Raw genomic sequence first — 27,303 nt, 5'->3', positions numbered from 1 at the left:
CATATTTTAGGCCCTGAAATAAATCAGACCACATCTCATCTCTGACCAAATTAGAAACAAAGAGAAACCCTAAAACAAAAATGAACCACCCAACATCCTATAAACTAGAAGCAAAAGTTCTCTGGACATCAACAAGGGATGAATAAATAGGACTGGCAGAGACACGTGGCTATTTTTGCCACATCTCCAGTTACCCAGCATAAGGCAGTTCATTGGAAATAATCATGTTTCTTTGCTATTTTTCCAATTGACACTTTAGAATACATCTGCCAAGTCTCCTAAAATGATATCTGGCAGGCCCTCCCACTAATCTCTGAGCCTTTGCATCATCCTGAACAACCACCAACAGCCGATGCCATCCTGGACACACATATACTTGTCATCTGAACTGGCAAACCCCATGAATGCACACTCCATCTACTCTTGGCAACATGTACACCCCTTCTGCCCCTCTGCTGCCATGGTGGGCTTTTTTTTTTTTTTAAGACGAAGTCTCGCTGTTGTGCCCCAGGCTGGAGTGTGATGGCACGGTCTCGGCTCACTGCAACCTCCGCCTCCTGGGTTCAAGCAATTCTCCTGCCTCAGCCTCCCGAGTAGCTGGGATTGTGGGCACCTGACACCACGCCTGGCTAATTTTTGTATTTTTAGTAGAGATGGGGTTTCACCATTTTGGCCAGGCTGGTCTGGAACTCCTGACCTCAGGTGATCTACCCGCCTCGGCCTCCCAAAGTGTTGGGATTACAGGCGTGAGCCACCACACCTGGCCCACGGTGGGCTTGGATGAAGGATGACAGGGCTGCTGACACATCATATCAGTAGTAATCCCAGTAGGTCAGTAATCTCAGTAGTAACCCATCAGTAATCTCAGTAGGTCAGGCTGGGAGGATTCTAGGGATGATGTCTTTTACAGGTGGGGAAACTGAGGCTCAGAGCCATTACATGCCTTGCCCCATGTGGTAACTAATGTGGTAGCATAATAGTGGAAATGCCATTGTAAAGGCCAAACTGTCAGCTTCACAGGCTGCAGCTCTTTCTTCTATAATGGCTGAGTCCACGTCAAGCCTTCTGGCTGAAGGCCAAGGAAGCCGCCTGACAAGAAGCAACCCAGAGGCCTCTGTACAGATGATGTTTCAAAAGAAAAGGTCCTTTCAAAAGCCCCACAATGGCTCTTCATTGCTGGCTATTTTAGGGAGTAGCTCTGGCTCATGCGAGAGGTTCTGCTTCTTTTCACAGTCCTGACTTGATCTTACCATTGCAGGCCAACCTTGGCTACTGCACTCACCCAAGCAGCTCTGAGAGAAGTGTATGTGTGGCCTGGCTACCTCTTAGGGCAACATGAGGTCAGTGTATTCTGGGGCCTGGATAGGCTTGTGGCTGGGCCTTTATGAGACAAGGCTTTCCAAATCTTTGGTCTTCAAATTGTTCTAAAAAGCACCCATTTTTAGAGGACAGTTTTGGTGGTAGAGCCTACCATAAATCTCAATCTTTAGCCAAGAGGCACCTACACACTGGGGGTGGGACATGCACTTTGGTGTGACAAAATGGCAGTGATAAGGGATGGAGAGGAATGTGGTTCAGATGTTGAGAAACTGCCCATCACATCTGCTGGAAATAATAGTAACAAGTCTGGCCAGGTACCATCTGTAATCCCAGCACTTTGGGAGGTCGAGGCAGAAGGATCACTTGAGCTTAGGAGTTCCACACCAGCCTGGGAAACGTAGTGAGACCCTGTCTCTACAAAAAATTTAAAAATTAGCCAGGTGTGGTGACATGTGTTTGTAGCCCCAGCTACTTAGGAGGCTGAGGTGGGAGGATCACTTGAGCCCAGGAGGCTAGAGGATGCAGTGAGCCATGATCACACCAGCCTGGGTGACAGAGTGAGACCCTGTCTCAAAAAAAAAAAAAAAAAAAAAGTAACAAGTGTGAGGAGATGAAATAATATATGTCAAGACGAACTAACAGATTATCTGGAACTGAAGAAATGAAGTTATTAATTATTTCTTGAAAATGCTTGTGCGTCATGCACATGGTAAGAATTCCACGAAGGGGTGTCTGTCATATGATGATGTGGGAGGATGAGGAGCAACAATGAAAAGGACTGCACTTCCTGTGTGTGTGTGAAGCCCTCCCATATGAAGTTTCACTTCCTTCCCACCTCCCTCTCCATGCGGCAGTGGTGGCTGTGTGGTTTGAGGCCAGGGTGGAGGCATGAAGAAAATAGAAAAATCTAGAGACACATCACATCATAAAGATGAGCAGTGCTGCCCAGAGTGTGTTCCATGGATCATGATATCTCTAAGATGTCAACGAGTGACAGCAAAAGAAAAAAGTCCAGTAGCCAAATGCAGTTAAATTGGGCGGGCTACACAAAATTGAACAAGTTTCTTTATTGGATACCTTCTCAAAGGCTTTGATATGCTATTGTACACTGTAAATCTTCAAGGGTGGAGACGATGTAGTATTTTGTAAACTCATTTGACCACAGAAGGAAGTCTGTTTTCACTGACCATCACTCAGGACTGGCATTTTGAGGAGCTCTCTTGGCAAACACTGATCTTCAGATTTTTCTCCTTTTTGCTTTACTTCCCCACCCCACTGAGCTAACTCCCAATCCTAGAGGAGAAGAGATGAAGTGCTAAAAATGGTAATTCTCACATTTGAGGGTAATTGTCATCTAGGGTCTTTCCCCTCAACCTGTGGTCTGGGAACCAGCAGCATCGATATCATCTGGGAGCAAAATGAACATTCTCGAGTCTCCTCCTCTCAGATGTACTGAATCAGAACTTGCATTTCAGCAAGATCCCTGGTGATTCACATGCACATTAAAGTTTGAGATGCAGACTGAGGGTGCTTGGTACTAGGCACTAATCTTAATAATTCTGATTTAGTGTATCTGGGGTGAGGCCCAAGAATGTACTTGCAAAGTATTTCCTCCAGGAGATTCTGATGCACGTGTGTGTGTGTGGACTCCTGAGAAACCCCTATGGTCCAAGCACCCTGCTGTAAGGTAACAGAACAGCTCTGTGGTAACATTTGTTTTCACAGCAGCAGCTCTACAAGGTAGGTGATGGTATAATCACTTTCATTGTTAGAAACAAGAAAATGGAGCCTTGGAGAGAGAATGAGAAGGTCCTGGACCGAGGTCACCCAGGGGTTAGCAGGTGCATTAGGGTAAACAAGTCCCCTCCTGTCTGTCCTCCCCACCTCACCAATCTCTGTCCTCCCCCTGCCCTAATCAGCTCTTCATTCACAACTACTGCATTGCTAACAGCCCTCTCTGAGTCTGCTTTTGTTTTCAGTGAAAGGCCAACAAAACACTGCGGGCTATTCGTGCTTGCTAATGATAATTCTGATTAGCTTAATTGTGTCAGCTGACTCCTTGGCAGCCAAGGGCCAACAGCAGCCTGCTTATTCAGTCAGGGCCTGGCCCATTTTCTAATTATCAGCATCATTTGGGCTGTTTCCTCCAACAAGGAACTTGCTTGAGTTTAAGTTATCTTCAGCTGTTGCATTTACATGAGCAATGGATGATCTGTCACGTCTGTGTCTGTGTCAGTGTGCCAGGCTCCCCCTCCCTGCTGGAGACCAAGTGAAATGGCATGTGTTTGCCTGGGTTCCCAGGCTGCCAGCCATAGCGGCTGAACAGCAGGTCCCAATGGGAGCCATGAGGCAAGCTCTGGGGGTGGATGGATGTGCTCGTCTTCACCAGGCTAGCCAGGGTGACCTCTTCCCAGCTTCTGAATTCCAAACTGTATTCCCACTCAGAGGCCTGATAGGGTGACCAACCGTCCTAGTTTGACAGAGACCAAGAGTTTTCCTAGGACATGAGAATTTCACTGCTAAAACAGGGAGGGTTGGTTACCCTTTGCCTGACACACCAGGGCACAAAAGCAGTGTGAGAGGATTCAAGATTTCCTGGGTGATCTATCTGGAATTTGGAACAGAGAATGACTAAGAGTTGAGGCCTTGTCTTTCTCTGTGAGACCTAAAGCTTATGATGCATCCCTGCTCTCTGTCTTATTTTGCTTTTAATGTCTATTGCTAATCTGATAGGATGAAGCATTAGTCCCAACATGGAAATGGGTAAGTGGAGGTCTGCATGCATGTTCTGAGATAAGGGGCGTATTGAAGAGAGTGACCAGTGTGTAATCCCTTTGAATGAGGTGCATCATCCTTAAAGTACTCTCCCCAATTCAAAAACATATTAAGCATTTATTAGGTACCAGGAACCCTAAGCAATGCAGGAATATGTCCTTTATATTCCCAGCCCTCAAAGAGTTGACAATCCCATGGGAGTGACTGATACAAATACAATTAACTACATTTGCTAGGAGTCTACCTAGGGAATCAATCGTTAAGACAGAAAAGAGGTCATGGGAGCTAGGGAAGACAGAATTCAGGAACATCCACTAACTACAGCCCAGCTACTCTTACAGTCATTGTCTCACTTAGCTAACATTTCTTAAGCACTTCCACATGACTAACCCATTTAATTTTTATAACTCTTATTATTATACCCATGCTATGAATGAGGAAAATGAAGCTTTGAAAAGCCATATATCTTGCTCAAGTTTGCACGTTAGTAAATGCAGGGTCCAGGGTTGGAACCCACAGAGTCTAAGACTTTTCTTAGGCACTGTATGATACTGACTCCCCTGCCCCAGTAGGGTGCTGCATGGATCCTCAACACAACCTGTGTGGTAGATACTCAGTCCACGTGAGACAAAAGCAACAAAGAGATGTGTGGCTGTGCATGGTGGAGGCAAGGCAGAGGGAAAGATGAGGCGGTGGGGGAGTCTCAGAGTTCCATACTGTGGAATCCCAAGGCGTGACACCAAGAATGTCCCACCGGTGGCGTGGGAACTCTGGGAATGCCAATGTTCTAAGGGAAACTGGCTGGACAAATGCTGCCCTTCTGGCCCCAGCTGCATTCAATTCTAAAAAATGTACAACTAGAATGTGAAGCCAAATGCCTGACTCCTTCATCATCCTTTGAGGGTCAAAAATGGGTGACATTTATTATTTTATATTTTTCAGACTGTATTGTAAATTTCTTGAGAGCATAGTTTTTTTCTTTTTCTTTTTCTTTTCTTTTCTTTTTTTTTTTTTTGAGACAGAGTCTCGCTCTTTTGCCCAGGCCGGACTGCAGTGGTGTGATCTCGGCTCACTGCAAGCTCTGCCTCCCAGGTTCACGCCATTCTCCTGCCTCAGCCTCCCGAGTAGCTGGGACTATAGGCACCCGCCACCACGCCTGGCTACTTTTTTTTTGTATTTTTAGTAGAGACAGGGTTTCACCGTGTTAGCTAGGATGGTCTCGATCTCCTGACCTCGTGATCCGCCTGCCTGGAGAGCATATATTTTTTATGCACATAGAATATCTGAGCAACTTGAGTTGTATATATAAAGTATCAATATATGCAAATCAAATAAAAATGTGTTGACTTGACATGTTATGCTTGATTTGAGTATGTGCATTGCAACAGTATTAGCAGTTAGGTATCCTAGCACTGTCAATTGTTGAAATGGTCATTTCAGCAATAGCAATCCACAAGCCATAAACAATCTGCTCTTAATGGACACTGCATGTGCTAAGTATCCAGAACCTGATATTATATGATTAGCCTCAGAAACATTCTTAATATCTATTTCTGTTCCTTTATAGGGTTTGGTTAGTGTAAAACAAATATATATGTTCAGACAATTAAGCATTTAAAAAGTATGAATATTTACAAGCATTAAAATGAATTTCCCTATAATTATAATTAACACATAACTGTAGGAAGTATACTATTGCAAGCAAGATTTAAAGAAATATAAACTTCTGGGGAAAAAAACCTGGTACCTTTCTTGCTCAATTAAACTGTTAAAAATGTCTGGTTAACCTAATTTTCTCCCAGGCCCCCAAAGAGGCTCTTGTCTAGGATATTGACATGTTTGAGGCCATTCTGTGACTCTGAGACTTCAAGTTAGTTCCTTGCACTGCCTTGGAGCCCTTTCTTCAATTATAGAAAATAACTGAGTTTTCTGATAGCAAAGAAAGCCTTTCTCTACTTGATAACTTACACTCAGCTTTTTCCTACAATGTTGTCTTTATGCTTTCAGGCATAAAGGAGAAATTGACTTTCAGCTCTATCGTGGTGTTTCTGATCCCTTAGCTCAGTGAAACCAAAAGTGTTGAGTGCTTCCACAGCCTCTTCCTTCTTGTGGGCCTTTGGAGGTTATTTTCCATTGACCTGAACATGACTATAGAAGAGAACTGAACTGAAACCATCCAGGAGATTGCAGTGGTTTCTTCTGGGTCTTCATTTACGTGGCCCTTGTCCATCTTTCCTCTCTGTCCTTGACATTTTCTGAAATTAACTTTATCAATTGTTTCTAGTCTTAACTCCCTTGAGCTGTTTGCACAACCTTATCTTCCCATAGTGGCTCTTTACCCAAAACAGCCTTTATAAAACTCAGCCATCGATGAATTCTTTCCATACTATTTGTCCAACTGCATTCAGAGACAACTCGGTTCCTGCCCCTGAGAGCCTTCTAGAAATCTCTTGTGAAAGAAAATGAAGAAAATAGGCTCTTTTTAAAGTAAAGATGTGAGCCATCTCAAGTGTAACCCAAAAAGTCTTGCTTTGTTCCAGGACTACTGAGTAATGCAAATATATATATATATATATATGTTGGTTTTTTTTTTTGCCATATATTCTCACAGCAGAATAATAAATTTCAAGGTGAAAAACACTAAAGGTGATATGTGAAATTCTGCATCTTCTTTGCCAGGTACAGGTACTGTACTGTATTAAACATATCTTTTATTTTTTGTGTTTCGATTCTCTAACATCAAAGGGGCCTTGTTGATCCTGGAGGGACTGCCCCTCCCAGAGCTAGCCAATTCCTAGTGATGGTAAACAATTTGCGCTCAAGCTGTTTACACAACAACCAATACAAACCAATCCTGCAGAGCCTGCACCCCAAATACCTCCTCCATCAGGTTCTCACACTAACCACTCCAGGCCAAGGTATCAGATAACTAGGAATAACCCCTAGGCTCCAGAGATTATTCAAATTAGCCAACCCTAAACCTGCTTACCCTGTCTGGCCCTTTCCTTCCCACGAAAACCATGGTGAAGGTTCTTGCTCAAGCTTTCTCTGCTCCCTCAGTCTCCGGACTAACCTGGTGCTTTCCCATGTGCTCTCTTGTGGCGTGGCATGGCTCTTTCTCTTGGGATGAGTATAACAAATTCTCTTTTCAATGACAGTCATCTGATCTGTTAGCTTTACCATACCTAAATAATAATAAAACCTGGCCAGGCATGGTGGCTCACTCCTGTAATCCCAGCACTTTGGGAGAACAAGGGTGGAGAATTGCTTGAAGCCAGCAGTTTGAGACAAGCCTAGTCAACATAATGAGATCCCATTGCTACAAAAAAAAAAAAAAAACAGCCATGCCAGCCTATAGTCCCAGCTACTTGGGAGGCTGAGGTGGGAGGAGTGCTTGAACCCAGGAGTTGAAGGTGAGCTATGGTGAGCTATGATCTTGCCATTGCACTCCAGACTGGGAGACAGAGTGAGACCCTGTCTCAAAGAAAAAATAAAAATAATAAAACCGGTGTTTTAAAATAGGTACATAAAGAGAAAGGGATAAAGGGTGGCAAAAGAGGACAGCCTGGCCCTAGTACTCTGGTCATTCAAATGAACTTGGATGAAATGTAGTTGCTCTGTCAGTTATATTTAGCAAAACAGTCACCTTGTGTTATATGGGGTATAATATAGTACTCAACAGAGCCACTATAAAAAGCTTTGATCAAAGTGTCCACATTGAGATGTTGCATGTTACAAAAGGTGATGAGGTTTTTAGGGGTCCTTGACTTCTGAAGCACAGATTGAGTGCCACTGGAAAGGCAGCTTTTGAAGAAAATAAAAGTAGTCCCCATTCACCTAAACAATAACACTAAGGATTTAATCATATCAAATGTTCTCTATTCTAATATATCTCATTGAAGCTGCATCATGGAAAACTCAATGTGAAAAGCAAAGTCCCTATGAGACTGTATCCTTATTTAGGGCTTAACTTCTGTCACTACCTCTAGAGTAAAAGCTGCCCAAAGGCAGTTTTACCTGACTGTATGCCTAGCAGCTGGCACACAGTAGGTGCTAAATATTTATTTACTGACTGAAGAAATGTTTCTGATAATCTTTGATTAACAGAGTGAGAGATAATATAAAATATCAAAGATGCCCATTTAAGGAATTCAATAAGTGGAAGAATGACTTTGGAACTGAGAGTTAAAGCTACTCCCTCTGATCCAAACTATTATATTCCCACAACATTCTGCCACCTCTTGGAGGGTAATCTTGGACACTTATTTGGTGACAGTGGACATCTTGGCATCTCCTGGCTGTTAGTTGACCACTAAGCCCCATTCAATTCTGCAGCCCTCAGGCTAACAGCTAGCCATCAATGAGCATTTTCCAGGGATTGACAATGCGCTCTGACAAATGGCCGAGCTCCTGGGGTGACTTGGATACCATTATTTCATGGTGTCACTTACCAAAGGCTCTAGCTCCTTGCGGTCTATGAGGTTCATCTCTGTGACAAAGTAATAGAAGTGTTTGTAGCAGGTGTTGACATGGGCCTCTGCACCCATCACAATGACCCGGTCGAAGTGGTGGATATAGACGTGGACAAAGACCCGGAAAAGGCGGCACAGGATCTTCTTGCAGATCTGAAGGAAGTTCTTTGGGAAGGGAACACCTAGAGAAGAAAAAAAGAAGAAAGAATGAAACCATGATGGGATAGATCCTTTTCCTCTTTCCTCTAATATGAAAACTGTCTGAGGGTAATGCTACAGGGAGACTGGCACCCGTCACACGAGTCATAGGGAGTGTGTGTGTGGGGGGGGTTGGTAGCAAACTAGAAAGCACCTTCCACCTCCCCATCAAAGGGAGCAGTTGCTGCGACTACAGCCAACAGTGGCCATATAGGGATGGAGGCCCAGTGTTGTTAGAGCTTCTAATTTTTCAAGATAATTCAGAAATTTAGAGTTATATGTGGACCTGCTGCATTTTTTAAACATTAGCAATTAACTTGAAGTTTTAAAAAGTACCATGAGTCAAAATAAAACATCTCTATAAGTTACACTGGGCCTGCAAGCTACCAGTCTGCAAAGCTTTTCCTGAGGTATACTGTTTCTGAGGTGGGCAAATTCAATAACTTTCACAGATACTTTGCATCACAGATTTCCCCTTCGTCTCTTTGAGGAAGGTAAGAGTTGGGAGGAGGTCTTGTTTTTGGTAACACAGAAAGGGTGAGTGGTCATCAAAGTCACTCAGATTTCCCGTCTGATGACCACTACTCCCAGCTCGGTAAAGCAACAAATTGCAGGATCGCAAGCCCACTTCCTTTCTCCATCTCAAACACTGCTTAAGCTGTTTTGTTATTTGCACTGTCCTTAAGTGGTGACATGTTGTAATGGGTTCCTAAGCTAAACAGACATTGTTTGAATTCTTACTCTGCTCCCCTTCCAGCTGTATGACTGTGGGCAAGTTGTTTGACTTTTGGCTTCTCATCTGTAAAAGAGCAGTCATAATAAGGTCTTCCTTAAATGGCTGGGAAGGTATTAATGTAAGATCCTCCTACAGCGCCTAGAACATAGTGAGAGCTTATTAAATTGATAATGTCCTCCCTTTTCTCTGCAAGGTAAGGTCTGTTGTTATAAGGAAAAGAATTACCCGGCCAGATGCGGTGGCTCACACCTGTAATTCCAGCACTTTGGGAGGCTGAGGCAGGCAGATTGCCTGAGGTCAGGAGTTTGAGACCAGTCTGGCCAACGTGGTGAAACACTACCTCTACTAAAAATACAAAAAAATTAGCCGGGCGTGTGGCGTGCACCTGTAATCCCAGCTACTCAGGAGGTTGAGCCAGGGGAATTGCTTGAACCTGGGAGGTGGAGGTTGCAGTGAGCCAAGATCACGCCACTGCACTCCAGCCTGGGCGACAGAGTGAGACTCTGTCTCAAACAAACAAACAAACAAACAAAACCAACAACAACAAAAGAATTACCCTTGTCAAAGAAAGGTAGAAATGACCACTAGCCTTTCAGCAAAATTGTAGAACTATGCACGGCACATGCCCCAAGTCCCCAGGAAGCCTGGAGTTTTGCTGTCCTTCCCTCCACAGAAACCTAGCAGCAGCTGTCTGGTGAGACACTGTAATGGGATCACCTGGGACCCAAGGGCAGGATGAGAAGGAACATGTCTGGCAGGCGGCAGTGACAAGATCTGCTTCCCTTGGGTCCCAGCACTGATAATGGCTTTTCTTTGAAACAAAGTGGCAACATATCAAATGAACCCAGGGAGAAGTTCTGGCACTGCTTGGGAGCTGACTGCCTGGGCAACAGATGCTGGGATTTGGGGTTGAGGGTGCGGTAGAGCCAAAGAGAAGGTGGAGGGCAGCTGCATGCAGAGTTTATGGGCTGCTTTCTCAGTGGAGAGGGGCCTGCAGAACTGCTGTTGCCACACTGGGGGCGGGTCTGGAGTCTTTGAAGCCTGAGTCCCAGAAGTGATGAAATTCCCTCTAAGATAGTTATGTTTCCTTCACAAGGGGAGTCCTGTAACCCACCTGGTGACAATGCCAGGAGGTCGACGTATGTTGTCTTCACAATGTATCTGTGGAATAGGTTTTATTATTCCTATTAATGTTTCATAGATAAATAGCACTGAAGCTCTTCAGCATGAATTCTGTTGCTAAAAAGTGGTAGGGCTGGGATTTGAACCAAGTCAGCCTGACTCTAAAATCCAAAAAATGAGTATTACGGAGTACAATGCTCTCTCTTGCCAGGTTAGAGGAACAACTCGATTGTCAAGCACGGTGAGGCATCTAAAAGTTACTCTTCAGTGGCACAGAAACATAAATAAGCAAAAGAAAGGGGATGGGGACAGAAGGCAGAGAAGGACAGAAAAATGTCCACAGCATCAGAAGCTACAACCAGAGGCGAGAAGAGGTCAGCTGACATACTCTGCTGCCTTCAACAAGAGTATGCTAGCTTTCTCTGCCCAGGCCTTAAGACCACAGACCTGGGATTAACAGTAAAAAGTTGTATTTACTGAGCTCTTACACAGTTCTAGGAACTGTGCCAAGCCCTTTCTATAGATTAGCTAACTGAGCCCTCAGAACAGGCCTTAAATTACTTCCATCTCACAGATGAAGAAATAGATTTGGGACAATTAAGTAGCTGCCCAAGGTCACCCAGCAGGGAAATAGTAGAGCAGAGATTTGGCCAGTTAGTCTGACTCCAAAGTCCACGAGCACTGCTCTGGGGCTCTGCACACACTTTTAGCTCTGAAGCCCTTCCTTTCTGGGCAGCTCAAACTCCCTCAAGTGTGCTCCCGCTTCTCCTCCCCTGGTTCCAGTCTCATGGAAGCTCACCAGATGCTGGGGGACACAGGGACTTTCAGCTGTGCCAGTTTATCTGTGTGGCCCTTATAGCCAGCCCCCCTACCCTCCACACTGACTACAGATAAGGCAAAGTTTTGGACACACTGCGGATGCTTATGGCAATTGCTGGCCCCTTTTAGACTGTCTCCAAGCGGCTCTGTTTCTCTGCCACTGCTCAGCTCAGAAATCTCAGCTGTGCCTTCCATTCCATACCTGGTCTCTGACTTGTCTCTGGCCTTGAAGGGGGTTTGCCTCTTGCCTATCCATTTTGGGCTATGGCTTTAGAGTAGTTGGTTTTGCAATTTGGAAGACCAAGTTTAAAATACTAACCTGACTTCTTACTAGCTACAGCTTATGTAGCCTATGTAGCTAGTAAGCAGTAGGGCAAGGATTTTAAACTAGGTCTTTAGTTTAAAATCCAGTCGAGTCTTCATCACTCAACTTTATTATAAAACTAATACACAAATTTACTTTGTAGTGTTTTTATAATAGTATCTGTACTGTGCTTGGCACTCAATGGAACTTTGGGAGTAAGTTCAACTTTCATTATTTCCCACCTGAACTCCTCGGGTAGGTAGCACTCCAGGCTCAGAATCTCTTGGCTCTGGCTGCTAAGTCAGGCCCCACTCTTCCACCATTCCCTCCCTCGCAGGTAATTCATTCTTCAAAAGCAAAAGCTGCAAACGGTTCAAGTTGAGACATGTTCGGCATGCACTGCAGTCACCCCAGGCCAACTCCAGACACTGCAAAGAGGTTGGGAGCCCTCAGGAGCCTAGGAAACCCCACTGGGTTCTCTGCTGAGTCAGAGACAAAATCCAGCTCACAGAGGGTGGGAAAAGAACAGGAAAGCTACATGCATTTGAAAAATTCTTATATTTATTGATGGTTCAGGGGCCAATTCTACAGTTTGCATACTATTTTCACCCTTTTCCCTTCTGCCTTACAGACGTCCAGATTTGTGTGTGTGTTTTAAATAAACCTCAGAAGGTGGGACTTGGAAGAGGTTATCCCTTCAGATGGCGAGACCTCGGATATCCACCCCTTCTGCAGACTCTGGAACTTTCTCATTCTATGTAACTAGCCTCATGGCAGCAAGGTAGAACAAGATACAGCTTGCTGACCCACTCCCTTTCCTGGCAGGCTCCAGAGAGCCAGTTCATGAAAACTGATTGATTTGAAGTGGTTTTCCTTCTTCATGGTGCTGCAAAGAAGTATCCAATCTCCATTACATAACTAAAAGAAAAGGGAATTCCAAATGAGGGCTGATCTGTGTATGTGCAATGTCATTTAATTCCAGTGACACCCTGAGTAGTGGAATTATTATTTCAGGTTTTTTGTTTTTTTGTTTGTTTGTTTTTGTGTTTTTTTGAGATGGAGTCTCGCACTTTCGCCCAGTGCAGTGGCAGGATCGTGGCTCACTGCAAGCTTCGCCTCCCAGGTTCATGCCATTCTCCTGCCTCAGCCTCCCAAGTAGCTGGGACTACAGGCGCCCGCCACCACGCCCAGCTAATTTTTTGTATTTTTAGTAGAGACAGGGTTTCACTGTGTTAGCCAGGATGGTCTCAATCTCCTGACCTCGTGATCTGCCCACCTCAGCCTCCCAAAGTGCTGGGATTATAGGCGTGATCCACCACGCCCGGCCCAGTTTTTTTTTTTTTAAATGGAAACTGAGCTTAGCTCAGTTAAATCATTTGCCCCAGGCCACAAGGGTAAAAGGAGATAGAGATTTGGCTTCAAAACTCAGGCTCTTTCTTCAGCATCCTATAGGTTCTATGGTGCCAGGGAAGGTAAGGGACAAGAATACCATTTTATTTTAATTTATTCATTTTTTAAGGACAGGGTTTTACTCTGTCACCCAGGCTGGAGTGCAGTGTCACAATCACAGCTCACTGCAGCCTCAGCCTCCTGGGCCCAAGCAATCCTCCTGCCTCAGCCTTCCAAGTAGCTGAGAATACAGGCATGCACCACCATGCCTGGCTAACTTTTGTAAATGTTTTTGTAGAGACAAGGTCCCACTATGTTGCCCAGCCTGGTCTCAAGCTCCTGGGCTCAAGCGATCCTCCCACCTCAGCCTCTCAACGTGCTGGGATTATACGTGTGAGCTATCTTGTCCAGCCAAAAACACCATTTTATGGCCTGCACTTAGCTTGCTTGTGGAAGGAGCTCAAAAAATGTTTGTTTTAAAAGAATCCAGTTCAGCAATTGGAAGAAGAAAGGCAACTGGATCACCTCGAACGGACACTTGGCTAGCTACAATGGCATCCTGGACCTGGAGAGCTGTGCATGGCTGGGTCTGAGCAAAGGGCAACCTGTGTTCTACATGGCACAAGTGACCCAACATCAGGACCATAACCAATGCCCTCCTTCTGCCTCATGAGTACATAAGACACGATAGACCCTCCACTTCAGTATTCCCCATTATGTGTTTTAAAAATCACTATTCTTGAGAGATCCTTGGCTAAAAAGAGAGGATTCTGAGACCAAATATATTGGCAAAAATGCTGTTTTCATAGAGGTTTACAATGTACGCAAGCATAGTAAAGGATCTGAGAATATCTGTAGCAAAAAATCCTATTTAAATCTGGATTCCCCTTTGCTCATAATAGCTATTGATTCAAAACACAGAGTCTGTAACCAGAACTCCTAGGCTTTATTTCTACCTTTACCACTTATTCACAAGGTAGCCATATGCAGATGATGTAGTGTCTCCAAGCCTCACTTTCCCCTTAAAGAATATATCCCTTAAAGAAAAATGGGGATATATTAATGTTATTTGTAGCTTAGGGTGTTGTGCAGATTAATTACATAAACATCTAAAAGGTTTAGCTTACTGCCTTGCAGATAGTGAGTATTCTATTGTGAATTGTTAGTTTTAGTATCCCATTGACCAAATGGTCTTTGTAACACACTTTGGGATTAAATTCCTGGCTATTTATTTTCATGATAGCAGTCTTGGCATTAATACATCAATTCTGAACTTGCAAAAAACTTACAGTGGCAGGTACTAAATAAGCCCTGGAGTATAATCTACCTTGCATTATTTTCTACTAGTTTCTCAAACTTATGTCTTATATTGCTGTAAGTTCTCTGAACAAAGGGACTGTGTTATACTTTGATTCCACCTTTGAAAGCACCTGGCACAGGCAAGGCAGGGAATACTTCATCGATCAAAATTGAATCAGAAAAGAGCAGTGGTCTTATTTAGTCAAGATGTGAATCCATCATCTCCTGTTTGGGGGAGGCAAAAAAAAAAAAAAAAAAAAAAGAAAGAAAACCCACAGCAGAAAGGATAGCTTTTTGCCAGACTCTTGATATATATAGTCCTGGCATGGAAGGCTGCATGTTGCTTTTGGGGAGAAGAGAAAACTTTGCAATGAGGAACACTGTGATCCAGCCTAGGGTGTGGAAAGGAAAAACTCTGAAACTTTCTTTTTATCATTGAAACCTTCCTTCTTCTCTTTTTTTTTTTTTTTTTTTTCAGGTGGTGAGAGTTAATTTTCAGTCACTGTACTCAGAAAGTTAATGCCAGACAACATTAACCAGCAGTCCTAACTGAAATAGATTGTATATCTTAAGGGTTTGGAGTTAAATTTTGACTAGTCTTATAATAATCCAGACAAACCATCAGCAATAATCCCAGACTGTTAGATATGTGCCTGTATTGATGATATAGAAAACAATCTTTGATTACAAGATCTCTAAGTGATTTGCAATCAATAATTGAGTCTCAGAACATGCCCTTCCCTCTATCCTACCCTGAGCTACCACCAGTGGCTCTTAGCTTAAAAGCTGGAAAATTTCAGACTCCAAGAAGTTGGCCCACATTGAGAAAGTGTTCAGACTAGTGCTCCACAGAGAGGGGATGGATATCCAGGTGTCCAAGGATAACCCTGGACCTGGATGGCTTGGGTCATGTGATGTAGCTTCGTTTCTGCAAATGGACCAGTACTGAAATGGAGTTAATGAGCCTGAAACAGGGCCAGCTGAGCTCAAGTTTTGGAGTGCGCTGAGGCAACATGCCTAAGCAGAGGCCAGAATCCAAACCAATCACTAATACAAGTTTCTAGCAGGAGTCTGCTCACCAGTTAGACTCAAAGCAAGACTAGAGTTTTCCGAGCAATTAGGCTAAGGAGGAGGCAGACCAGGGCGCTGGGGTGAGGGTGGAGAGTGAGGAGAGTGCAGGCCTGGAGTCTCTCTTGAAGGCCTGATGAGACAGCCTTGTAGCCCTGTCTCTGTTGCTCATGAAGCCTTGGTACTCAGTCAGGAACCCGCATCTGACAGAGCCCTGCTGAGTTTATGAATGTGTCTAACCACAGCTTTCTGATCTCCAAGCCACATTCAGTGTGAGCTAAATCGAGTATGAAACATAATAATTTCTCTGGGGCCCCATGCAGATTTGCCTTTCATCTCTGACTTAGGAAATCTCCTTTCCCCCCAAGAAAATTTAATAAAAATTCCAGTAATTTCTGCACTTCAACCCATTTTTCTTTATTCCTCTTTCCCTCCTGCCCCTCCCTTCCACTAAGCCCTCAAACATCTCATTCAATCCTTCCTTTTCAGGCACCTCTGAAAGAAAATAAGTTGCCTAAATGGCTTGTGTTACTTATTTTATCTTGTTATGGAGGCCAAAAAAGGAAAAACTCCTTTAGAATATGCAGAAATGCTTCGGTTGACTAAGGTCCAGGAGATTGGGGGGTGGGGATGCATGTTCTGAGCTGGCTGTTAATCATTCCTGTTTTCATCATTTTCCCTTTTCTTTGGAAGAGAAAGGCCAACACCTGGGAATGAGACTCTGATCTGTGATCGGTGCTGGCCTGAACCTGGGCTTTTGTGGTCTGAAGAGTAAGAACCAAAAGGTTGTCTCTGGGGATACTGGAGAACTGCCCCCAAACACCTCAAGTTCTGCAAACAACTGGCAGATAGCCCCCTTTATTGAGCACCTGGTTACTGCCTCTTCTTTCTTTAGAGCTTGGCTCAGCATCTCCCATCATCCGCAGACCCAGCTTCCCTGGCATCTGCTATTCTGCTCCTGAAATTTTCCTGCATAGATCACACATAGTAATTCCACATGTATCTGTGGGAGTCCCTGCTTCAGGTCTGTTACCTGCTCCAGACTGGCCACTCTGTGAGAGCAGGGACGGTGTCCAGCCTCCTCACAAGTGTCTCCTTAGTGATGTCTCCTTAGTGGCTTGGCACCTGGAGCAGGGTGGGTATGGAATAAATACTTGCTGACTGTTGGAATGAGAGCTGAGCTCCTGTGCCACCTGCATACCCTGAAATCAAAGCTCAAAGAGGTGAAGGGACAGACTTGGGCTTTATAGAGCTAGTTTGCGATGAAGAGGGATCTGAATTCTAGTCTGTCTCAGAGCCTATGCTCCTTCTATTCTGCCAGGAAGCTTTGTAGGGTTTCTACAGCTCCTTTCATCTCATGCAAATATAATTGACACAGCTGGGGAGACAAAACTTGTTAGAAGACAAGGTGGAAAAGGGTAGTTTGGCTTTTACTTTCCCAAATGTATGTGACACTGGGGGTTTAGGACACTGGTGAAACGCCTGGCTCTGGCCTCAATCCCATTTATGATTCCAGCTGTGGGACTTCTGTGCTGCTTGCCCTTAAGCAACTTTGCTAACTGCCAAAAGCCTCTGTTTTCTTGTCTGAGGAATGGTGATAATAATACCTAGCTCTTCATGAGACCACAAGGACTGAATGAGAAGCACAGCACCAGCAGGCACACAGAAGGCATCTGGCAAATGGCAGCCGATGTTACCAATGCTAGGAAGACGGCTCTTCTGAATCAATGCCAAGACAGGGGTGGCAGGAGGGCAAATGAAACAGGACAGGTGAAGCTGCCTCTTCTCCAAAGGATAAACTCTTCTTGGAAAGTATACTTGGAAGACATGTGATATATTGGAATAGCATGTGAACTGTCCAAGGAGCTTCCAAAGGACATATGATGAAACCTGATTTCCTGGCCAATCCTTTGGGACCCCTGATGGCATGTCAACAACAACCAGAAGTGCCCATGTTTCTCCTTGAAATTGCTATTCATGTCTGAGGGCATTTGTGCTGTCCCTTCTGTCTTCAGAGTCCAGTAATAAGAGGGATGTGAAAATCCCTCTACAAGTCATAAAAACCACTCATTCTCAATAGTTCTTGAACAAAAACAACATCCCACACACGTGGAAAAAGAAAACATACCTCCTCTGGCAGCGTGGCTGAGAACACACCATTTCCAAAATACTTGCAAAACAAGATGCAATCGGATCACAAGGCAAAAACAAAACAAAACACATGAACAACACAGATGTTTCTTAATAATATATATCCTCCTCCTCTTAGCTTATTCTCTTGCCCCTTCATCCATCCATTCTCCTGCCTCCTGCTCTCTCTCTCTCTCTATATATATACATACATATACATATATATACACACACATACATATATATATACACACACACACACACACACACATACATATACAGAGAGGGAGAGAGAGAGAGAAGCTTCGTGTTCTTGCTGATGCTGATGAAAATTCAGCTGCGAGGATTGATTCCTCTTAGCAGATGTTTTGTGTTATCTCAGTACGTTCCTCAAGAAAGTGTCTGTTCGTCATGCCAAGGAAAACAATCCTGTGTAGCAGGACTTTGTTCCTCTGCCTAAAAAAAGAAAAAAAAAAGTCCCCAAACAAGCTGACAGCTGCAAATGCTTAGAAATAAACTGGCTACTACTCTGTTTTCCAACTCCCTCCCTCTGCCCCTCCCCAGCCCCTTTGTGCTATCCTCCAGTCTGTTATCATGGTGGTTGGGCCAAAAGAAAGACAAACAGTGGTATGTGATTATATGTTCTCAAGAGAGTCTTAATTCTTTCAGACGTGCCATGTGCTGGGCATAGGAAGTGCTGTTTCAGCCACCCCAAGGAGCAACCATGAGTCCAGCTCGTCACACCTCCTCCTACCCCCCAGCGCCACTTCTGAGTTGCTCATCAGCATCCCCAGCTCCCAGATGGCTGCCTTTGTCCCCTGCTTTCACAGCATGGATGTGAAAGGAGCAGTAGATTAAGAAAGACCCAAGATAACCCGTGAAAGATATTCACCGTGGATTGACAATAAAAGCCATTAGAAACAAACCCTAGACAGTGTAAACCTGACCAGTTTGCTGAAAATCAAATGGGACAAATGAGCCAGAGCTGAGAACAGGATGTTAATGAACTTCGTTGGTTCTGGAAAGTCAGGCTGAGGTACCAGGAGTTTGATCAGGAATATAGGTCTAGGACTACCACACCTTCTGGTTTTTTTCATGAGCCCCAACCAGAATTTGAAAGCCAGGTTCTTTGTCATGGATGTAATATTGTGAGTATCCTCACAAATAAAACTATTCTTTATTCCCCAGTAGAATCTTTCTTCCATTATGTGGGGACAATTAACACCAAGTCTTGTCTTGAACAGTTGATGATCTCTAAATTTCTCTTCAGCCCCACTGCCTCGTTCCTAGCTCACCTCCTGCCTGGTTTATGCAGGTCCCTTGTAACCGAGCTTCCTTTCTTTACTCCTGCATTTCTTCAATCTCCACTTGGCAGGTGAAGGACCTTCCCAATATGCAAATCTAACCAGGAAGCCTGTTTTTCTGCATAAAACTCTAAAGCAGCCTCCTACTGCTTCCAAGGTGAAATGAAAGCTATTTAACATGCAGGCAAGACCCTTTATGATTTCACACATGCAGTGGTCCACCATCATTTCTGGATTCTCCCAACTTGCATGTAATACTCCAGCCATCTGAAGCTACGATCCTCTTGCTCACTTGCTTCTGGGCGTTCCTACACACTGGAGCATTGGTAGCTGGAAACCTCTTCCTCAGCTTCTCCATTTCGCCTGACTAACTCCCATTTGTTATTCAAACCTCAAGTAATTTATCACTTCCTCTAGAACGTCCTCCCTGCCCACCTCACCCTCAGTCTAGTTAGGCATATCATAACACCCGCTACTTCTTCCATGACAATACTACCACATCATCTTTTAATTGTCCTTTTTTTTTTTTGTCTCCCAGGAGACTGAAAATGTCAGGGATCTTTCTTGTTCATAGTCATAGCCCTGGCATCGAATGCATAGCAGAACACAGTGGTTCTCCATATGTAATTATTGAATGCAATGGATTGAATGCTTATGCCCCCCTCAAATGCACGTGTTGAAATCCTAATTCCCAAGCTGATGGTACTAGGAGGTGGGGCCTTTGGGAGGTGATTAGATCATGAAGGCAGACACCCCATGAATGGGATTAGTGCCTTTAAAAAGGAGGGTCCTGGCTGGGCGAGGTCGCTCAGGCCTGTAATCCCAGCACTTTGGGAGGCTAAGGCGGGCAGATAACCTGAGGTCGGGAATTCAAGACCAGCCTGACCGACATGGAGAAACCCCGTCTGTACTAAAAATACAAAATTAGCCAGGCATGGTGGTGCATGCTTGTAATCCCAGCTACTAGGGAGGCTGAGGCAGGAGAATCACTTGAACTTGGAAGGCAGAGGTTGCGGTGAGCCAATATTGTCCCATTGCACTCCAGCCTGGGCAACAAGAGTGAAACTCCATCTCAAAAAAAAAAAAAAAGAAAAAAAGAGGGTCCTTTTTCTTTCTCCATGTGAGGTTATAGCAAAAACTGCCATCTGTGAACCGGGAAGCAAGGCCTCAGCAGACACTGAACCCACCAGACACTGAATCTGTCAGTGCCTTGATCTTGGACTTCCCAGCCTCCTGAACTGTGAGAAATAAACATTTGTTGTTTATAAGCCACTCTGTGGTATTTTTGTTGTAGCAGCTTGAATGGACTAGGCCAGTGAATAAACAAATAACCATAGAAACCTGAGTGGTGCGGGAGTGGTGAAGAGCTTCTCCTGCTTGGGTTCCCCTTACTTTTCCCAACTCCAAGCACTGGCCCTTGAGTCACAATCTGAAAACCACTGCTTGGTAGAAAGATCTCCATGGAATTGCTATAGGCCCACGTTTAACCAAGTCATGTCTAAGGTGGTAAGGCTACCGTGAACATTAATACACAGTTATCTCTTCACACCTTGCAGATCTCAGAGAGAAATGCATCTATCAGATTTTTACCAATACCGAGGAAGAAGTATCTCCCTCTTCGAATTGTATTGTACATTTGCATTGATGTGGTTATTTCCATCTAAATAAAGTCAAACAGGTAGTTTTCCAGAGTTATTAAAGTTTGCAATAAGCCAGATTTGGTTGGCAAATCATGCTGAGACACATAATGGGAGGAGGTGGGGGCAAGGGAGAAGATAGCAATGTCATTGATCCTCTTTGTACAGTTGGGGGAACCCAGAAAGAACAATTGGAACCCAACTTGAGGGGGGCTTTGCAGAGCCAAAGGGAACAGTGACCCTTCTGAAATGAACCTGAGATAGGAATAAAACTGTTGGGGGATCTTCTCCAGACAAAAAGAATCTGAGGGAAAGACTGTGAGTGGATGCTGAGGACTTTTTCCACCTGACACAGAGGGGTTAAGGCAGCACTGAGCAAGAAATGGTGAGTCATTGCATTTGCATGTAAGATCCGGTGAAGGTAAGTTGAAGGGATAGGGAAGAAACCAGAAATGTGGCTCTAAAATCTTATCTCTGGGTCAAAGTCAAGCTAAATTCATGAACTAATTCAAGTAAATTATTTACTTGAATATGTCTTAAACAAGATATCACATATTCACATGCCTTCAGGGATTACAAAGGAACATGAATGAGTAAAGTAGGCTGGGTGTAATATGATCGGGAGTGGCATGGACTGTGCCAGCCTGGAGAGTGTATTATGCAGGAAAGGAAAAAAGCCTCTCAGCCTTAGCTGATTGTTGGCCAGCAGGAATATAGATCTAGGACTGCCAGACCTTCTGTTTTTTTTCAAGATAATCCAGAAATCTAGATTCTTACATGAAACCTCCCCGTGGTTAACTTTTAGTTAATTCAAGGACACTAAAAAATTTTCAAACATTTTATTTATTAACATTATTTAGTCTTATATAGTTCACTCAGCCTGGAAGTTGACTCTATAAGCTGACAGCTTAATTTTAAAAATTCAAATTTAAAAATTAAAACAGAAGGAAAGAAAAACACTCTCGTAGCACTGAGCACATGCAACACATGGATCTTGGTTTCCAACACCATTTTTTTAATAAAGGAATCAGGGCCCCTTGGAGAAAATGGCTGATTTTAGGACTGAGGCAGGAAATATAAAAGATGGCCTGGGACACCTTAGTGTCAGAAAGAAAGGAAGTGCTAATAAAAACACAATGACAGGGGCATAGGAGCCAACCTGAAAGAGCTCCGGAATGGCCCAAACTGGAACAATCTGAGCAAAAAAATAGATGGAGTAGTTTTGCATTATAACCTAAAGTAGAAAATAAATATCTGTGAGTTCACACGGATATAAATAAATGGTTGGATAGTAAATAGGGAAAAGAAAAATCTCTTGTGTAGTGAGATTCCAAATATGTAAATACCGCCTGTTCAAGGAGATGAATGAAGCTCTTGAGTGTGGGCTATGCTTGGTGAGTTGCTTCCAAAGAGTACAGTATAGGTGGCTTTATAGTCAAGAAACCTGGCAAACATGACCTTGACCAAGTGATCAAGGTTAACATCAACAGTGATCAATCGTGTTCATAGAATATGGCTTTGATACGATAAGTCGCTTCACTTCTGTGGTCTCCCTCCCCATAACCCATAAGCCCTATCTAACCATTAAAAAAATCAGACAAACCAACACTGAAGAATGTTCTACAAAACATCTGACTGGTAGTCCTCAAAACTGTCAAGTTCATCAAAACAAGGAAAGTCTGAAGAGCCTAAGGAGACGTGCTGACTAAATGTAATGTGGTATCCTGGATGGAATCCAGGAACAGAAAAAGGGCATTAGGGGAAAACTGAATGTAGAGTTTAATAACAGTAGTGTTCATGTGTTAGTTCCTCAGCTGTGACAAATGTTTTGTGAGATGTTAGCGATATTGGAAACTGGGTGAGGGATATATGGGAACTCTGTACTATCTTTACAACTTTTTAATAAACCAACTATTCTAAAGAAAATGTTTATATTAAGAGTTTATTTATATTTAAAAAACACTCTGTGGGTCAAAAATATTTGATTGGCTCCAGAGGCCATGAGGTTGTAAGTTTTGATTTACCCACTAACATTTCTGTGTTTACTGTTATGCTCTGATCAGGACTGGCTACGTAATTTGCAGAGCCCCTTGTTTAGAAATTATTAAGCACTTCAAGATGGCAACAGCAGAGTCTTAAACCAAGCATGGGGCCATTCTGAGTGCAGGTTTCATGACTGTGAAGCTGGCCCTGTCTCTGACATGTGGTATGATCTGAACAGAGCTGTGGAGTCAGGAGTCATCCTTGCCAGATAAAACTCCCACTATACACCCTTTGTTTGTTCATTAACTAATTTAATAGTTAACAATAGCAAATATTTATTTGTTTGCAGATGTGCTAGATACTAGGGATTCAGCAATAAGCAAAAGAGTTAAATTGAATAAGGTCATGTTATACCTAAGTTTCCAGCACTGGAAGTTGACCTAAGGACCTCCCCCAGGTACAGACACCCACAAGGCTCATCCCCTCACCCTCTCTATTTTCCCACTGTCTTCCATCTCAACTGCAATACTACCTACCTACAATGAAAATTCTATAGAAAAAGGATTTCTTAAGTTCATAAAAGTTTTATGTGGCTATTATATAATATTTGCAATTAAAAGTCTCAATTACATTGGCTCCCAAGAGAAACTTTTATTTCCTTGGCATCCAATGGCACCAGCCATGTAAATATCCTTATCCCAAAAAAACCAACAAACTCTGAAGTTGTTTTCCCTGTTTTGTGGATGAAAAAATACTGTTAAATTGAATTTGGCCAAAAGCCGCCTCCTCTACTTTAAGTCTGGTCTAAAGGTTTGTCAGTACCTAACCAACCCAACTTGATGAGTAAACAGGCTATATCCTACTCTTGCAGCAAGTAGCCTAGTCTTAGCCAATCACAGTAGCTGAACCACAGACAGACAACTGTTTAAACCTGGTTCAAATAAGGCAAATGCCCAGCTGTAACCGATCCAGCTGTTTCTATACGTCACTTCCATTTTCTGTACTTTGCTTTTTCTGTTGATAAATGTTATCCAACCAAGCAGCAGCCCTGGAGTCTCTTTGAACCTGTTCTGATTCTCAGGGCTGCCCAATTCATGAATAATTCTTTGCTTGAATAAACTCCATTAATCTGTCTGAAGTATTTTTTTTTTTAAAATAATGAGAAACTAAGAGAGGCTGCATCACTTGCTTAAGTGATACAGGTGGTGAAGCTGGATTTAAACCTAGATCCCACTCACTTTGAAACAGCCACTTCCCAAATAATATATCCTCTACCCCTCAAAAACCAAGGCAATTCCTTTAAAATTATTAACTTAATCATCCAGAAAGTACCTCTCAATGGTTAGTCATGGAGTTTAAAAAGTCCTCAACTGAAATAAATTACTGTTAGACTAGTAGCCAATTTTAAGCTCCTTATGAAACACAACTTTTGAGGAGAACTGGTCTTTTGGAATTTGGTCATGGTGAGGCAGGAGTGGGAAGAGGAGGGAGAGGACAGAGGTGACTAAAGCAATGGTCTCTCTAGAGCTTGACATTCACAAGCAGAGATGAGAAACTGGTGGCTGCAGGCCAAAGTCAGCCCACAGGACTGTCTTCTTTGGACTACGTATTTTTAAAATGCTACCAACATTTAGAAACTGGAAACTATAACACAAAGACGAATTCTTGCTTCTCTTGGAATAACTCAGAAGACCTGGCACAACTGGACTGAGATTCCCACATGGCAGCAGCTCAGTAATGTCTGCTCCCCATACATGGAAGATGCTGTACTCATCTGAGGAGTCCCATTCATTCCATTTATTTATATTGCCAGCTGGACCCTTGAGAGGAAAAGTTACCTGTGATTGCAAATTTGATTACAGCAGATGGTGGGCACTTCTGGCTAGGTGGCCTTCCTTGGGACAGGTGTTGGCCATTTTAGGGAGGAGGGGCTCTGTCCACCATGGGGCCACCCCAGAGTGGGGTCCACTGGCCTGCCACCTGCTCCTTTACATTGGGCCATCGATCCCAGCTGTTATTCAAGCTCTGGCCAAACCACTTTTGTTTTGTAAGGCCAGGTGAGGCTTGGTTGCATAGAAGATGTCTTTTGGCCATACTGGAAAATCATTACCCTAGTAACACTGTCTTTGAGTACCTCATACTTTCAGCTTCTTTGTTCTCCCAGCCCCAGCAAGCACTGGAGTGGGGTAGTCACTCTTTTTGGTTCTCCGTTTAACATAAATGTGCAGAAGGCACCATTTACTTGTTTTCTGAACGGAATCCCAGGGAGCATGAACAGACAGACTTCTGGGGATGATGAAGGCACATGGGCTTCATGTTTTGCAATACAAGAGTTTTCTCCATATGTTCTTTCTTTATTAACATTCATAGGTGGTCCTTGAGTTACATATGCTTGACTTTCTTACCTCCTGCATATCTGCACACTACATGGACATTGCTAAATTCCCTTTACTAAGGTGCATTTGATCTATGATACATTAATTATAGTGGATGCTTTGGTGATGTCACACAGAAGCACTGTGGAGGAGTGTGTACTCGCTAGAGGAGAGGACAAAAGCCCCACACCCACCCCATGCATCCTGAGGAGCCTCTAGCAACCCCTGCTGCCTAACCCCATTAGAAGAACCACCTTGCAGAGCAAAAGCCCTTTTGCCCAGCACAATCTCCCTAGGTTCCTATGATGATTCTCACATTTCCAGGTCCCAAAGGCATTAGCACCCATTGGGACCTTAATTAACAATTGTAAGATGTTTTCTAATTCTCTGAAAAAACTTCTAATCTACAAATGCATGCTTTGTATTTCAGGCAGACATTGTAGAATGTATTTACAAGAATAGGTGACTGCCTACACAAATCTTTTGGTCTAATCATAAAAGTAATATTGTTTAAAAATTAGAAAATGTTATCATTATCACCCATAATCCCATCAAGAAATAATCACTGGTAATATTTTGTTGTGTTATCTTCCAGTCTTTTTTCTGTGTGTGTATGTGTATAGTTTTGTTAAAAGTACAATTAGAGTCATACTATATATTCAGTTTGTATCCTGCTTTTTGTACTTGACATAAGTATTAGATATTCTTTGAACAATGAATCACCATACAACCATCACACAGACTCAGCAATTATCAAGACAAAGTAATACTTAGATGCTTCTTCTTGTACATGTCTTTGACAGTTGGTCCTGACAATTTTCCTTGGCTAAATTCTTAGGAGTGGACTAAATCCCATTTACTTTACATTTTACATTAAGAGTTCATGAACACTTTGCATTATACTCCATAATAGATGTTTGTTTCATAGAAAATATTGAAATGAAATGAATGAGCACTATTTGTCTTGCAGTGTTGGTACCCGTTGCACACACTGAGTTTCCCAGAAGTATGCATGCTGCCATTAGAAAAAAATGGACACAGGACTCAAGAACCAAAGCTATAAAAAGGAATTAGTACTCTTCCTTTGAGTATAGCAGTGGTTCTCAACCCCGGCTGTGCATTAGAATTATCCAGGGAACATAAAAAAATAGAATGGCAGTGTCTCACACTAGAACAATTGAATCTGAAGTTCCTCAGATGATTCTAATGTACAGCCCTGGTTGAGAAATACTGGCCTACAGAAGTGATTCTTTAAGTGTGGTCTCCGGACCAGCAGCATCAGCAATATCTGGGAGCTTGCTAGAAATGCAAATTCCCAGGCCTCAACCTAGCAGCACTGAATCTAACACTTGGGGACAAGGTTCCAGCAATCTGTGCTTTAAGATGTCCTCCAGAAATCCTGATCCATGACAAATTTTAAGAACCACAGGCCTGGAATATTCCTGGCTCAAGGATCTAGCTTGCTTAACCAAGTGGGAAGTCTGGCTGAAGATTTACAGAATCTGGTGTCTGACTTGAACTCAAGTCTCTCGTCTCCCATTTATTAGCTACACGATCTTGGGCAAATGACTTAGCCTCTCTGAGGCTGTTTCACTGTGAAGGACATAAGGATCTTAATAGCATCTACCTTGTTGGGCTGTTGTGAGGATTAAAGGGAAAATAATGAATGGTATTTTCCAAAAGGTAGAACTTGATAAAATTTGCTATTTTCATTAGCCATCAGAGAACTATTACTGTGGTCAGGAGATCAGGAAGGAAGCCTCCGAGGTGGAGGGAGACAACTGATCTGTCAGTCTGAACACCCAAAACAGATGTTTGTTTCCTAACTCTTTTCCAGGCCTAGGCTTAGATTTAGATTACACCTGCTGTGACACGAATACATGAATTTCCCAGGATGAGACGATGAGTCATTCTCTCAGGAGCTGTCTTCACACTACGGAAGTGCTGAAAATACACGGCTAGAGAGCCGGGCTTGGTCATCTGGACCTCAAAACTGCCACGGGTGGGAGGAAGGGGAGAAGGGAGGGGACGACCCTTCTAACACCTAGACCAGTGTTCTCAAACGGGAGCCCTGAGAAGCACCTGGAGTGCTCACTGAACACAGACTGCTGAGCTGCACCCCCAGAGTTTCAGTGAGTCTGGGAGGGGTCTGAGAACTTGTGCTTCAATCAAGTTCCCAGGTGAGGTTTATACAAATCTGACCACACTTTTTATGCTAAATTGAAAACACTGGCAAAGTTCATGAAACTGCAAGGCAACTGAACTGTGACCTATAAAAAGTTTTAAAAACTAGCGAAATGTTCTCTAAGACTTTCACATTTCCTCTGTAAAATTCAAATTCCATTTGACATTCTGTTTAGGTTTGCCCCAGA

The 27,303-nt window shown here is 43.4% G+C and overlaps 1 protein-coding gene across 2 annotated transcripts in view; it reads right to left on the bottom strand.

The window, feature by feature from the left end:
* MOB3B (MOB kinase activator 3B) overlaps nucleotides 1-27,303 on the bottom strand; it is a 203,437-nt gene that overhangs the window by 22,947 nt on the left and 153,187 nt on the right. For both annotated transcript variants that reach the window (XM_019034160.4, XM_019034159.4), the window contains exon 3: nucleotides 8,547-8,749. In XM_019034160.4, coding sequence (XP_018889705.1) covers nucleotides 8,547-8,749 — 203 coding nt within the window. The remainder of the gene's footprint in view (nucleotides 1-8,546; nucleotides 8,750-27,303) is intronic.

The sequence above is a fragment of the Gorilla gorilla genome, chromosome 13 (assembly GCF_029281585.2).
Source record: "Gorilla gorilla gorilla isolate KB3781 chromosome 13, NHGRI_mGorGor1-v2.1_pri, whole genome shotgun sequence".
NCBI lineage: Eukaryota > Metazoa > Chordata > Mammalia > Primates > Hominidae > Gorilla > Gorilla gorilla.
Note: the sequence above shows the minus strand (reverse complement) of the source record. Positions and strands in the feature narration are given on the sequence as shown.